General features: G+C 45.1%; 1 protein-coding gene across 2 annotated transcripts in view; it reads right to left on the bottom strand.

The window, feature by feature from the left end:
* The window catches only part of STX8 (syntaxin 8), a 415577-nt gene that overhangs the window by 278081 nt on the left and 123903 nt on the right, over positions 1-13593 (bottom strand). For both annotated transcript variants that reach the window (XR_010243916.1, XM_063961043.1), the window contains exon 6: positions 2941-3033. Coding sequence is in view for 1 of the 2 variants with exons in the window: in XM_063961043.1 (XP_063817113.1) it covers positions 2941-3033 (93 nt within the window). In the remaining variant the exon portion in view is untranslated. The remainder of the gene's footprint in view (positions 1-2940; positions 3034-13593) is intronic.

The following is a 13593-nucleotide window of genomic DNA, read 5'->3' as shown; positions in this document are numbered from 1 at the left end:
TTTTCTAAATAAATAATCAGTCAGCCAAAAACATGGATGCCATCCACTGTGCAGGTGGTACACTTTAAGGATCAATATAGCAGCCAAACGTATAATTTTTATTTTCAGTGACGAATTGGGGGCCATTTATTCAGCAAATACAGTACACTAGCAAGTGTCGGTGACTATCATAATGGCATCTTTGCAACGTTTATCATTTCAAGGGGCTCCTAGAGGCCCTATATCCGTTTATTGTACATTCTCCACCTTTCTTAGCGTTTGTTTTGCCATAGTGAGGCTCTCACAAGTGAAATAAATTTACATTCAGAAATGTGTCGCACTTGGCAGGGTCAACTTTACTGCAGCAGGGAAATTGTTTTCTTGTCTGCTTAACCCAGCACAGGAAAAAAGCACCTTGCAAATGTCAACCACTTGACAAGAAAAGAGCTGACGGGCCAAGCAATGAGTGAACAGCTCCTGAGAATATATTTTAAACTGAGGGTTTGTTTGGCAGTGACATCATGGTAATGACATTATAACTACCACCACACACGGTTAACCCATTATGCTTTCATATTTCAAGTTACCATAAGCACATTGAAACTGTTGGAAAGCTTAGATATATACTTGCAAATGTATGATACCGAGACATCGATAAATAATGCAGGCTAGCATTTGAATGGAGAGAGAGTGGCATCTTATTTGCTCTGTGTTACCCTCTGCCTTAAGAATACCTTTATATTTATAAAGATTAGAGTAGTAGCCCTTTCACACTTCACAAATAACCCGGTATCGTGTGTGTGTGTGTGTGTGCGGTGTGAAAGGGCCATGGTCGTATTCCCGGGTCGCCTGACCCAGTAATTCAACTTGGGAACAAAGCAGTGTTATTGCCGGGGTTAAATACCGGGTCAGTGGCAGCGTGAACGGTTTCCCGGGTTGATGCGACCCGGGACCCGTTCACTACATAGGTGGCGAGGAGATAAGCTCATCTCCCAGTACTGCCTCCGCTGCCAGCTCTGGTCCCAAGCATTTTGGATAAGGGATACTCAACCTGTATATAAAAATGGTTTTATTAAAAAGGTGCATGAGGCATATACTCTATCTCGACTATTTACACCCGAATCCGTACAGACATCGCCCCCTCTGTCGACCTTTTACAACTTGAAAAATAGTCATCTCAACTCCCCTCTATGCCCCCGGAAGCAGTGTTGGACTCTTTTAATTTATTTCTGAAGCTTATTCCGGCGAGTATCTACCAGGAAATGTCGTACAAGATTTTGCACAGGGCTTACATTTCCCCAAAACGAAGTCATTTGATGGGCCTCTCGGAGTCTGCAGCGTGCATCAAATGCTCCACACCGGTAGCTAACATTATGCATTGCTTCTGGCATTGCCCTCATATACAAAGATTTTGGGGTGGGCTACAGGCATACAGCTCCTCTACACTAGGTATTGACTTCCAATGTACCGCCTCTTGGGCCCTCTTTGGATACCTCCTAGATCAGCCAAACATTCCCTCTCCCGACAAAAAACTAGTGACACTCTTATCGCCTGTGGGGAGGAAGGCTATTCTTCAACAATGGATACACGATACTCCCCCCTCCCTAGTCATGGCCACCTCTAGACTGCTCTTTCTCTTTACCATGGATTGGTTGGAGACCGCTCTTGATAAGGAGACTCTAACCCCCGCGTTGTTCCAATGCTGGGGAAAGTTCATACATATACTGCACACATCCACCAAATTTGCCATTCAACAATGCTTCCATCACACCACATGGTACTGCCACCAACTTCTAGATCATAGACCCGCCATCTCTCTTCCATAACACAGTGCTGCAGATGCCCTCTCCCTGTTCTCCACACCGTCCCCCCTTTTTCTCTTTATCTCCTCCACCTCCCTCTACCCCCTCTCCAACTTCTCTTGGACCTCCAGTGCTTGTATCTTTCTCTTTTCTTTGCTCGGATATTCTCTCCATGGATGGGTCGATGGCCCCCTGGTCTTGGTGGACACTGTTTTTGTTATATTTACTTTTTGGTTCATTTTGTGTGTTTTAATTTATGTTATGCGTCCTCCATGTTGTAGGATGCCTTTATATAACTACAGCTTTAGTATCATTTTAGACCGGTCACGATTTTGTAGAGGTAATTTTTTCTGCCTCCTGTATAATGTTCTGGTCACCTTTTTAGTAACTATGTTATTTGTTTGAAAATGGAAAATGTGAGGTATCCTCGAGATTATGCAGCTACCCAGCTATAACTCTCTGCTAGTGAGCTTTTATTTCAGTATATATCGGGTCCTGTATTTACTGTATGTATTGTCCATTTTGGCTTGTACCTATACCTCAATAAAATATATTTTTGAAGAAGAAAAAAAAAGGTGCATGAGTATGTGTACAAGGCAATAAAGTAAATTCCTCCTCCAGACAGGCATTTTAACCATGTAGACATACTGTACTGTACTTTGCACAGTGTTTTTCAGACTAAGGGGTCTATTTACTAAGCCTTGGATGAAGATAAAGTGGACGGAAGTTAAGTCCCAGCCAAGCAGCTCCGGTCATTTTTCAAACACAACCTGTTACATGGCAGTTAGAAGCTGATTGGCTGGTACTTTATCTCCGTCCACTTTATTTCCATCCACGTCTTCGTAAATAGACCTCTATAAGACTAACATATTTGCATATTCACAAAGCAGACATATAAAAGTGTAGGATAAATCTTGGAAAGCTGTAAGCTTTGAAAGCTTGGTACACCATATGGTAATCTGACATGTACAGTACATGATAAAATATTTGATCAGAACATAGTGAAACATGTTTGCCATATGACACAATTAGCCATGATGCAGCACGGTCAGAAAATAAACAAATACAGCCCCTTCGTTGCAAGTAGTGCCAGAAATGTGTAGTCACACAAATCTACACCAATGAATGCACAAGGCTCTGCCCAGCAGTAATCACTCACCATTCTGCTCATCCAGTTCATTTCCAATGTCATAACCCATCTGTTTCTGTCGGGCTAAAATGGATGATAAAGCATCCAGGCCAGCATCTTGCTCTGTGCAGAAAAAGATAATTGCATATTACTATATTTCTTGATTTACTTTAGTGTACAGTACATTTGGTAAACTAATTGCAATGGAAAGTGAGCGAGGACTGGATAGAAACACGTTAGCTACACAGAACTAAGCAGCCATTTTGTTTACTGAACCAATAGTAATGTAAACGCAGACATTAACATCACTATATTCAGTGACAACGCTGAAGTGTTTCATTGGAATTACACCTCCAGGTGGACCTTAATCTGTCACTGGGAGGGGGGGGGGGGAGTATTCCCCAGTGGGGGGCCAATGTGTTTTATTTTATCTTGTGGGGGCTGATGTATTTGGGTCTTTTTCCAGTCTAGGCCAAAGTGTTTTATTTTTATTTTGTGCAAACATTTTAGTCTACCCATGCATTTGAATTGCACAGCAGATGTGTCCCGATGGTATTCATACAGAGAGTCGCAGTACATACAGTAGTCAGACGTGTTGGCCATTCCTGGGTGGTTATAGCTAGGGGCTAGGCACATCTAACGTAGTATGGGCATGAAGTGACACGGGCATTTTGCTGAAAGTGGTTGCTACAAAGACGCAGAATCGCTGACACTGGAGGCCATACTCAGACAGATGATCTGCACCTAGCACAGGATTGGTGTAAGTCTCAATGGTGCAATCAATGGTGGCGAAGCATGATGCAGCATCTTTAGACAATAAAAGTGGGTGTCTCAGTCCGAAGAACTCATGTACACCAGGCAAATGCTTTGAAGCCGTATTAACAAAAAGTCGCATATCCTACTGCAGCACATTGTGCCGCATGCACTGTGGTCGCTGTTCTGCATTGTACTGTATATTGTTTCATTGTCATGCCTCCTGCACTATAATATGTACACACACACACAGCGGTGTGCTCACTGGCCTGTCTTGCTTGTTGTGCTTAATGCTCTGTAAATCACTGATCTACATTGTTCTGTGGGTTATATTATTGTCATACCGCCTGCACTGTAATATATACACACACATACTTGTTTTCTAACCTCATCAGGACACATGTCTGGAACACCCCTCGCGGGGACACCCTTTTCCTTACACCCGAGCGCCATGACCTGGGGATCCACACCCACCGAGGGAATCACATTCACATTACGCCATATCAAATTGACCGATAAATCAATATCAAAAACTGGAAGGACCCTGGACCTCATGGAGACCTATTCAGGAATACCAGTCTCGTGAGGACACCCACATAACTCATTTACTTTGGGGATGACCAGAGATAGAGGAAACATGTATGCTGGAATGGAACAAATTTTATTCAGGACAGGCTCTCTCATTACAGCAGTAATTCGGTTCTTAATGTAAAATTTAACCGAGAGCCAGTTCCGAGCCTTCAGCGCTCGTGGTTCGGCCCTTAGGCACGCATCGCAGTCATTCTTGCCCGGCACCTTGCATGAGTGAATGAACCAAATCATGTGACGTTCAACGGCTTTCACTTCTGCTGGGGTCCACGGATTCCGCTTGGCACCCCTTCCATCACCTGTGCGGGAGAGGAAAGGTCAGTCACTCCACAATGCCACCACCAGTCAAGGACACCTCTCAATGGGATGGACGGTCACGGACACCTTTAGCTCCACCTCCATCCACCACCACACTGCCGGCTTCTTTTTCCATGTGCACCACGGGAACATTGGTACCTTGACTTTCTATCTCATCCCCAGAGTCAAAAGCTCACCACATAGATCAGCTCTGTGAATAGAGAAGGACAGAGAGCCCGATCACACCAGTCCACTTAGACAGTCAGTCCCTGGAGCCACCTTGTCAAGTGATACCTACCGTCTGGATCAATGGAGATCTCTTCCAGACTGTGACCCCTGAATTCAGCCAGTCTCCCTTGCTCGAGAGCCAGAAAAGCTTGCTCAACTTGGCCAGTTGAAGGGTACCCTCCGGGAGGCGGTAGTATTGCCGATACACACGGATATCATGCCCGAGGAAATCAGCAAGCTGATCCATCTCTGTATCACTCAGGTTGAGGACCCTGAAAAGGGTAGCAACATGTTTCCGTAGGCGGGTGGAAGATAATGCTTCGGGATGCTTGGCCCCACACTCCCGGGCATAGAGACGTATGCAGTCAGATCCCCTGATATGGGACATGGCTGCTGGCCTAGCAAACATGTAGACATTGTGTGGGGTCACACCGCATTCTGACCGCTTCTCTGTCAAGAGCTCCATCGCTTTCTGCATGCTTGGGAATAACAGGACGGGGACTTTCCTGCCTCTTTTCCCAGGTATCTCAATACGGGAGAAGTGGTGACAGAGTGCCTTCTCCAGCTCTGACAGGGTCTGGGCCACATCACCCTGAAAATCGGCTGTGTGCCGTAATTCGAAGGAGAGCCGCATCTTGGAAACCTCACCTTCTCTCCTGCGGCTGAAGAGAATCGGCTGCGTGAGGGTAACTTTGGCCAGCATCGACCACTGCTTTATGGAAGGCTGGGCGGACAACTCATCAATGTACTGACGGTCAAGGCGGTGCAGTTTCGAGCACTTAACATCATCAGTGAAGGGTAGAAGCAACGGTGCATTCCATTTTATCTCTTGCAGGGTCTTCAGGGCAGCAGTTGAGATGAGCTCGCTCCAACTCACCTCATAAATTTTCCGAAAGTTTTGGGTGCTGCTCTCATCAGGGCCTGATACTACACCATACAAGAAATCTTCTGTAAGCTGTGTCCCACCTTCAGAGCCAACGAGGGTATTTTATATGTATTGGTCCGGTCATGGTAACCGGCCAGGCTCCTCACAGCATGCACCACTTGCAGGAAATTCGGTGAGCAAATAAAAACTCCCATATACCGCAATGGAGTGACCTTCATCGCCTGCAGCAGAAGCCGCCCCACCTCTCTGAGCTTCTGACAGATGTAATCATGCTTGCCGACATGGAAGCCCAGACGGTTGTAGAGGTGCTGGCAGAACTGCATAATATGGTCTCCTTTGATCACCGGTACATCATCGTAATTCATTTCACTCAGCAACTTCCAGAGGCCGGTGCGGACACCCGTCGGGATGGGTGTGGCGTAAGTGCAGAGACCCTGGCTCTGCCAGGTTTGGGGTTGTCACCACTTTTGCGGAGCGGGCACCTCTTCACATGTCACCACAGGTGCTTCCTTGAGAATAGCCCTTGACATTGTACACAGTGCATGAAATCTTGGGGAGCCATTGCTTCATCCGGCTGCTTGCACGGAAGGAGGACACCACTGCCGTCATGGAGAACTCAGACATTATGGGCAAAGTTTCCCTCGGTTGTGAATCAGGTCTAGCTGCATTGACCTTTGTAAATGAGTCAGTAGAACTTAATATGTTACTGTAGAGGTTTTTTCCCCCCCTTTTTTTCCCCTTTTATCCCCCCCCTTTTTTTAAACGAATTTCTCCTAATGTAGATAAATGATTCTGCAATGTTTGTAATAAATAACTGATTAAACACATATCGTTTTCTTTAAAAATCTATGACATTAATTAATATAGGCTAACGAAAACTCTTGACCCACATATGGACCAACATATATATATATTCTTTTAGATACTGTCAGAACACCAGCACTACGACATGTGCCATAAAATTAAAATATTAGACCACTTAGAAACATACCCATAGATCTCAACAAAAACCATATACAACTTAAGAGTAAAAGAAAAAGACATTATCTGTCAGAGTTTTTTGAGCATATAAGAAAGTAAAAATCAAGCTTTTAAAACCTTTTCATATTGTTTACTATTGTGATCACCCATTGCCAAATAATGTCAGGATTATAATAAATATGAGATATCGAGGGAATAGAGTTATTTTAAAAACCATTTACATCTGAAGATAAAACCGGGGTATAAATTTCATAATCAATTGTCAAGATAAACTGTGATCCATAATGTCTTTTATCTTGTTTTCTGCACACTGACAGTATAATCTAGAAGTCAGGTGACCAATTGTGTATACGGTTACCAGGCGACGGTTACACTGTAAACATTGCCAGGATTAGAAAAACAAACTCCGGGCTTTTGTTTACCAATAATTCCTAGTTAAACTATTATACATAATGTCCCCCAATACGGTACCTACATGTCGAGGAATTACACTAACAGTATAACTTAGAGGTCAGGTGACCAATTGTCTATATGGTCACCAGGCAACAGACCGGGGATTTAGTCCGTTAGCGGAAGTGACGTGATCCGTGCCGAAGGTTTGTTTACCTGACACAGACACGGACGCGCCACGATAGCAGAGTGGCGATCGGCTCCAAAATACATATGAGAGCAGGTAACATTCAACAGGTGGGGGATCGCATAAATAGATCAATACCAGCTAAATGAACTTTAGACGATTCAGACACACTATCCATCTTAAAATAAAAGAAGGGAGGTTGCTAAGCAACAGCACTGTTTGACCCGGAAATAGTCTGGGATACCAATACAAGGGGGAATATAAGATCAATGCACAAACATAGTAACCTGGAAGTAATTGGCATTGATGGAGAAATTTCATTTTTGAATTTACTGATTTGTTAGATATATTATGAATTAAATTATGAATTAAGATTGAGTCTGCTATGTACTTTATTTTTATGCATCGTTTGTGTATGTTTTGTGGAGATTGACCGTTTTTGGAGCTGTGTGAACTGAACAGGTGGGGCCAATCAGTGGCCATTTTAGGGTATAAATACAGAAGCCATGACACTGATGAGATCACCTTTGAGAAAGCTGCAGGCACTGCAGCGAAACGCGTCAGGTGTTTATGCTTCAGGATCACCATCTACAATTGAGAGCTGCACGCACGATATCCGGATCTTTAGTGGACTTTGACGAATCACGTACAGAGAAAAAGGTGAATAACCTGTCAACTGGTGACACAACCTTGCCACTCAGCACTGAGGACTCCGCACACTGGTGAGGATATAAGATTGCCATTGGTTCCACCCGGTACAAGGGACGCTATCCAGAGAACCCCCTCCTCCAGCGGTAAATCATGTGGCACTGATGCCATCAGAACTGTGTTAAAAAGTCCAGTTGTCACCTAACTCCAAATACCGTTATTTAGTCCACACCAATTAAGAAAACGGATAGTCTAATTAAGGCAGCCCCACAGTGATCCTGCTCATTGCATTTTATTTTTTATTTTTAATCCTATACTAATTTTATTGATATATTGTATGAGTTATTTTAATAAATTAACCCAATTTTTCACCTTCAGTTCATACAGCTCCACGTGTGTTTATCTCCACTGTGATTTATGAATGATTTACAGTTATTTTTACATCCAATTTATAAGCGCTGCTACTTTGTTTGTTGTTTATTGTGTATAGTGTTTTCAGGACTGACTAGACCTGTTTATTAGCAGCTGCTATAATTAGAACACCAGCCCACCTTGCGCCCGATTTTTAACCTTGGTTAAAAAAAACTTTCTAGCTGCATTGACCTTTCCCTGGAGTGCTTCGGAAAGCTGAGTGCCCTTGCTACCTCATGCTCATTGCGGTGGACAGCTTGCACATGTCTCGCAATTTTTGAGAATGGCCTAATGCACCACAGGCATACATTTTTCTTGTTACATGCTCTCAAACCATCCGCTTTTCGGGTAAGTACCTGGACCAACACAGCGCAGGCCGGCTGGCGACATGGGTCGGCCTAAGCGGAGCAAGCCCCGGCCACTTCCACCACCTGCCTCCCGTGAAAAGATGTCTCATCCCCCTCCGCTGTCATCCGAGCTGACGAGTCGAGGAGATAGTCTTCATCACTGCCGACGGTTCCGTTCAGTGCCTCGAGGGGACCGGCAGACCCAGGACTTCCGGGGGTTTGTGGCGCACACACCATACCAAGCCTGCGCTTTTTGTCTAGCCACACCCACAAGGAATACGGGGTTCAGAGAAGTGAGGGATCAGGCCCTGGCACGAGTCTTCTATTACACATCCAGGGGTTCTTATTAGCGTAGGGTATCGGGTGGCGCACGCAACACTTTTGCGTCACATGCTCCAATTTTCCCCAGGCTCCTGGAAGCCTGTCCCGGCCTGAGGGGTGCCAGTCTCCACTCATCGGTAAGACTTCCACAGATCGCAGTACCCGATTCAGCAGCCAGGGGGCGCTGCGCTGAGGAGTATAGGGCAAGGCTTCGGGCTCCGCGAGTTTTCAGCTGAATGCCCTTTTCATATGAGCCCCACGGACTTAGGCATACCTTCCCCTGGATAAAAAAATCTCCAACCTGGGCTTCATGCTCTGCGGTTTTTGTGCACTATGCCCACTGAAAAAGTTTCAGGCTGCAGGGTGTTTTTTTACCCGATTCCCGCAGCAGCAGCGGAAAGGGGACTGGGCTGAGACCAAGCTTGCCCCACGGCAGAAGCGGATTTGGGCGCGGTGGGTCGACCGGACTCGCTCCCGCTTTCCCCACCCGGATGGAGATTGTATGTATATATATATATATATATATATATATATATATACACACACACACACATATATATATATATATATATATGTATACACACACACACATACTACAGCCGACTGTAAAAGTGTCAGGCTGCGGGGTGTTTTTTCCTCGGTTCACGCCTGGTGTAACTGCAGCACTTCGCATAAAAGTAATGAAAAAAATATATGCAGAAAGGGTAGAGTTAAGAAAGTGTAGAGTTGGGAAAAAAATATACATAATAATAATAATAATAATAATAATTGAAAAATGATATTATAAATATATATATATATATATATATATATATATAGTTAGTCCTTGGAGGGGAGTTACCACGGGCCGGGGGAGAAGGATCTTGACTTGCTCCCACTCTCCCCGCCCGGATAGCCTGAAACTTAAGCCCGGGGAAGGATGTCCCCGGGCTCCCCCCCAATTCCCCGACTATTAAGCCCAGGAAGGGAGTACCCGCGTCCCCGGAGCGGACCAGGGAAAGAAACCACCTCCCGCGGTCCGTTGGACTCGGCGGTGCTAGCTCTCCGTCCGTACGGGGCGCCTCCGGCCAAGTCCCCAGACGGGACTTCGCTCACGAGCGAAAGAGAGAGGTAGGGTAAACATTAGTATGACAGGAAAGGCTGTGCCTTTTTCATTTTTCTGCCATGCTTTGTTACCCCATGAACATTAAGAAATCTTTTTAAATTAAATGATCAGTCTCCTGTTATTTTAAAAGAGGTTTTATTTACACATAACCTTAACAGCTTCCCTATCAAGTTACATCCCCTCTGTACAGTCCACATAAACTCACATTTTGTCTTCCAACATTGCTAGGTGATCATATCATATACAACCTATTAAAGAACCTAGCAACCTGGGGAACCATTATGTAACAGGTAGCATCTATCCTTGTGTATCAATGCCTATTTCCCTATAGATTGTAGGCTTGCGAGCAGGGCCTACCTACCTCTGTCTGTCTGTCTTTGCCCAGTTTTGTTCTATAATTGTTGTTCTAATTGTAAAGCGCAACGGAATATGCTGCGCTATATAAGAAACTGCTAATAAATAAATAAATAATTTTAAAGACAAAAAATTATCTTTCTGGCTTCCTGTAGCCAAACCTTATTATCAAGAAGTGTTATATTTGTTGTTCTTGGTTTTACCAGCAAGCTGCTCTCTGGATACAATGCTAGCCAATGCAAAAAGCACAGTACAGCTAAATCACAGTGATGGAAAAAGAAAAGAAATGGATATGTTTGAATATATATATATATATATATATATAGCATGCTCGGGGTCTGGCACTCCATAGTTAAAAGAGATAACGTGCGCTGGTGCCTTCGCTATATGGATACAATCTCGGCGGCGCGGCACTCAGCTTTTCAAATGTAAATGAATGATGCGGACCAAAGTCTGCTGATCAACGTTTCAATATATTTACATATTTATAAATATATATATATATCCTGACGAAAATATGTAAATATATTGAAACGTTGACTTTGGTCCGCATCATTCATTTACATTTGAAAAGCTGATGTGCCGCGCCGCCGAGATTGTACATGTAAATATATATATGTATGAAAGAGAGGGATGGGGGTAGCGACCAATGGTGTCTAAAAATAATTACAAGATAATTAAAAAAATTATAAACATTTATTTAAAATTTTAACAAAACGTTTTCTAAAAATGGGATAAAAAGCAATTACACATTCATGTAAAAATAATAAAGTGCAAAAGTATTAAAGTGCTTATCTGAGTCAGAGGTCAATATGTTGGGCATCACATTGACCTTTTCACGTAGTACGTAGAGGATGCTGGGGACCATATTAGTACCATGGGGTATAGATGGGTCCACTAGGAGCCTTTGGCACTTTAAGAGTTTGAGAGTGTGAGCTGGCTCCTCCCTCTATGCCTCTCCTACCAGACTCAGTCTAGAAACTGTGCCCGAGGAGACGGACATCTATGAGAGAAGGATTTAACACAGATAGTGGCGAGATTCATACTAGCTAACACATACAAGGCCCATCAAGCTAGCTTAGCTTGAAAACTCAGCAACTGCTGAAACATTACTTACCAAGTAACAATGCAGTACATAACTAAACAAAGTCGTACTGAACCAGATAACGGTTGCAGGAAAACGAGGCGTTGGGCGGGCGCCCAGCATCCTCTACATGCTACGAGACAAGGATTTACCGGTGGGTAACCAAAATCCTATTTTCTCTTATTTCCTAGAGGATGCTGGGGTCCACATAAGTACCATGGAGATGTACCAAAGCTCCCAGAACGGGAGGGAGAGCACGGAGGCTCCTGTAGAACTGATTGACTGAACTTCAGATTATCAGAGGCCAAACGTGTTCGACCCAGACCAAGTTGCAGCTCAGCAAAGTTGCAATGCCGACACACCCCGGGTAGCCGCCCAGGAAGACCTCACCTTACGAGTAGAGTGGGCCTTAACAGATTTTGGACACGGCAGTCCTGTCGTAGAATAAGCGTGCTAGATAGTGAACCGAATCCAGCGAGAAATAGTCTGCTTAGAAGCAGGACACCTAATCTTTTTGGGATCATACAGGACGAACAGAGAGTCCGACTTTCTGTGACGAGAAGTTCTCTTCACATATCTTGAGAGCCCTTACAACATCAAAGGACTTTGATGTAATTGAGGAGTCAGTAGCTACTGGCACCACAATAGGTTGGTTAATATGAAATGCCGACACAACCTTCGGAAGAAACTGCTGACGTGTCCGGAGTTCAGCTCTATCTTCGTAGAAGATCAAGTAAGGACTTTTACAGGACAAAGCCCCTAATTCCGACACAAGTCTAGCAGAAGCTAAGGCCAACAACGTGATCCCCTTCCAAGTAAGACATTTGACCTCAACCTCCTGTAGAGGTTCAAACTAATCTGACTGGAGAAACTGCAACACCATGTTAAGGTCCCAAGGTGCCGTAGGGGGTACAAAGGGAGGTTGGATGTGCAGAACTCCCTTCAAAAAAGTCTGAACCTCAGGGAGGGCAGCCAATTGTTTCTGGAAGAAGATGGAGAGGGCCGAAAGCTGGACCTTCACAGATCCCAACCTCAGGACCATATCCACACCTGCTTGCAGGAAGAGGAGAAACCGTCCGAGTTGAAACTCCACTGTAGGAAACCTCTTGGATTCACACCAAGAAACATATTTCTTCCAAATACGATGGTAATCTTTAGACGTTACCCCTTTCCTAGCCTGTATCAGGGTAGGAATGACCTTCTTCAGAATGCCCTTCCGAGCTAGTATCAGGCGTTTAACCTCCATGCCGTCAAACGTAGCCGCGGTAAGTCTTGATAGGCGAATGGTCCCTGCAGCAGCAGATCCTCCCGAAGAGGAGGAGGCCTCGACTCTTCCTGCAAGAGATTCAGAAGGTCCGCGTACCAAGCCCGCCTTGGCCAGTCCGGCGCAATGAGGATCGCCTGAACCCTTGATCTCCTTACGAGCTTTAGAACTCTTGGAATGAGCGGAAGAGGTGGAAACACATTCACCGACCGGAACACCCACGGAGACACCAGGGCGTCCACTGCCACTGCTTGTGGGTCCCTCAACCTGGAACAATAGCGTAGAAGCTTCTTGTTGAGACGAGAGGCCATCATGTCTATTTGGGGAAACCCCCAAAGGTCTGTAATTTCCTTGAACACCTCCGGATGGAGACGCCATTCCCCTGGATGGAGATCGTGTCTGCTGAGGAAGTCTGCTTCCCAGTTGTCTACTCCCGGAATGAAGATTGCTGAGAGCGCAAACGCGTGTCTTTCTGCCCAGAGGATGATTCTTGTCACCTCTGACATTGCAGCTCTGCTCTTCGTTCCGCCCTGTCGGTTTATGTTGGCCACTGTCGTTACATTGTCCGACTGCATTTGAATGGCCCGATTTCTTAGAAGATGGGCCGCCTGAAGAAGACCGTTGTAGACGGCTCTTAGTTCCAGGATGTTGATGGGCAGGCCGGCTTCCAGACTTGACCACCTTCCTTGGAATGTTTCCCCCTGAGTGACTGCGCCCCAACCCGAAGGCTCCCATCCGTGGTTAGAAGGACCCAGTCCTGAATCCCAATCCTGGCCCTCCAGAAGGTGGGACAATTGGAGCCACCAGAGGAGTGAAATCCTGGCCTTTGGCGACAGATG

This window comes from Pseudophryne corroboree, chromosome 3 (assembly GCF_028390025.1).
Source record: "Pseudophryne corroboree isolate aPseCor3 chromosome 3, aPseCor3.hap2, whole genome shotgun sequence".
NCBI lineage: Eukaryota > Metazoa > Chordata > Amphibia > Anura > Myobatrachidae > Pseudophryne > Pseudophryne corroboree.
The sequence above is the reverse complement of the archived record's forward strand: the minus strand, read 5'-3'. Positions and strand labels throughout refer to the sequence as shown.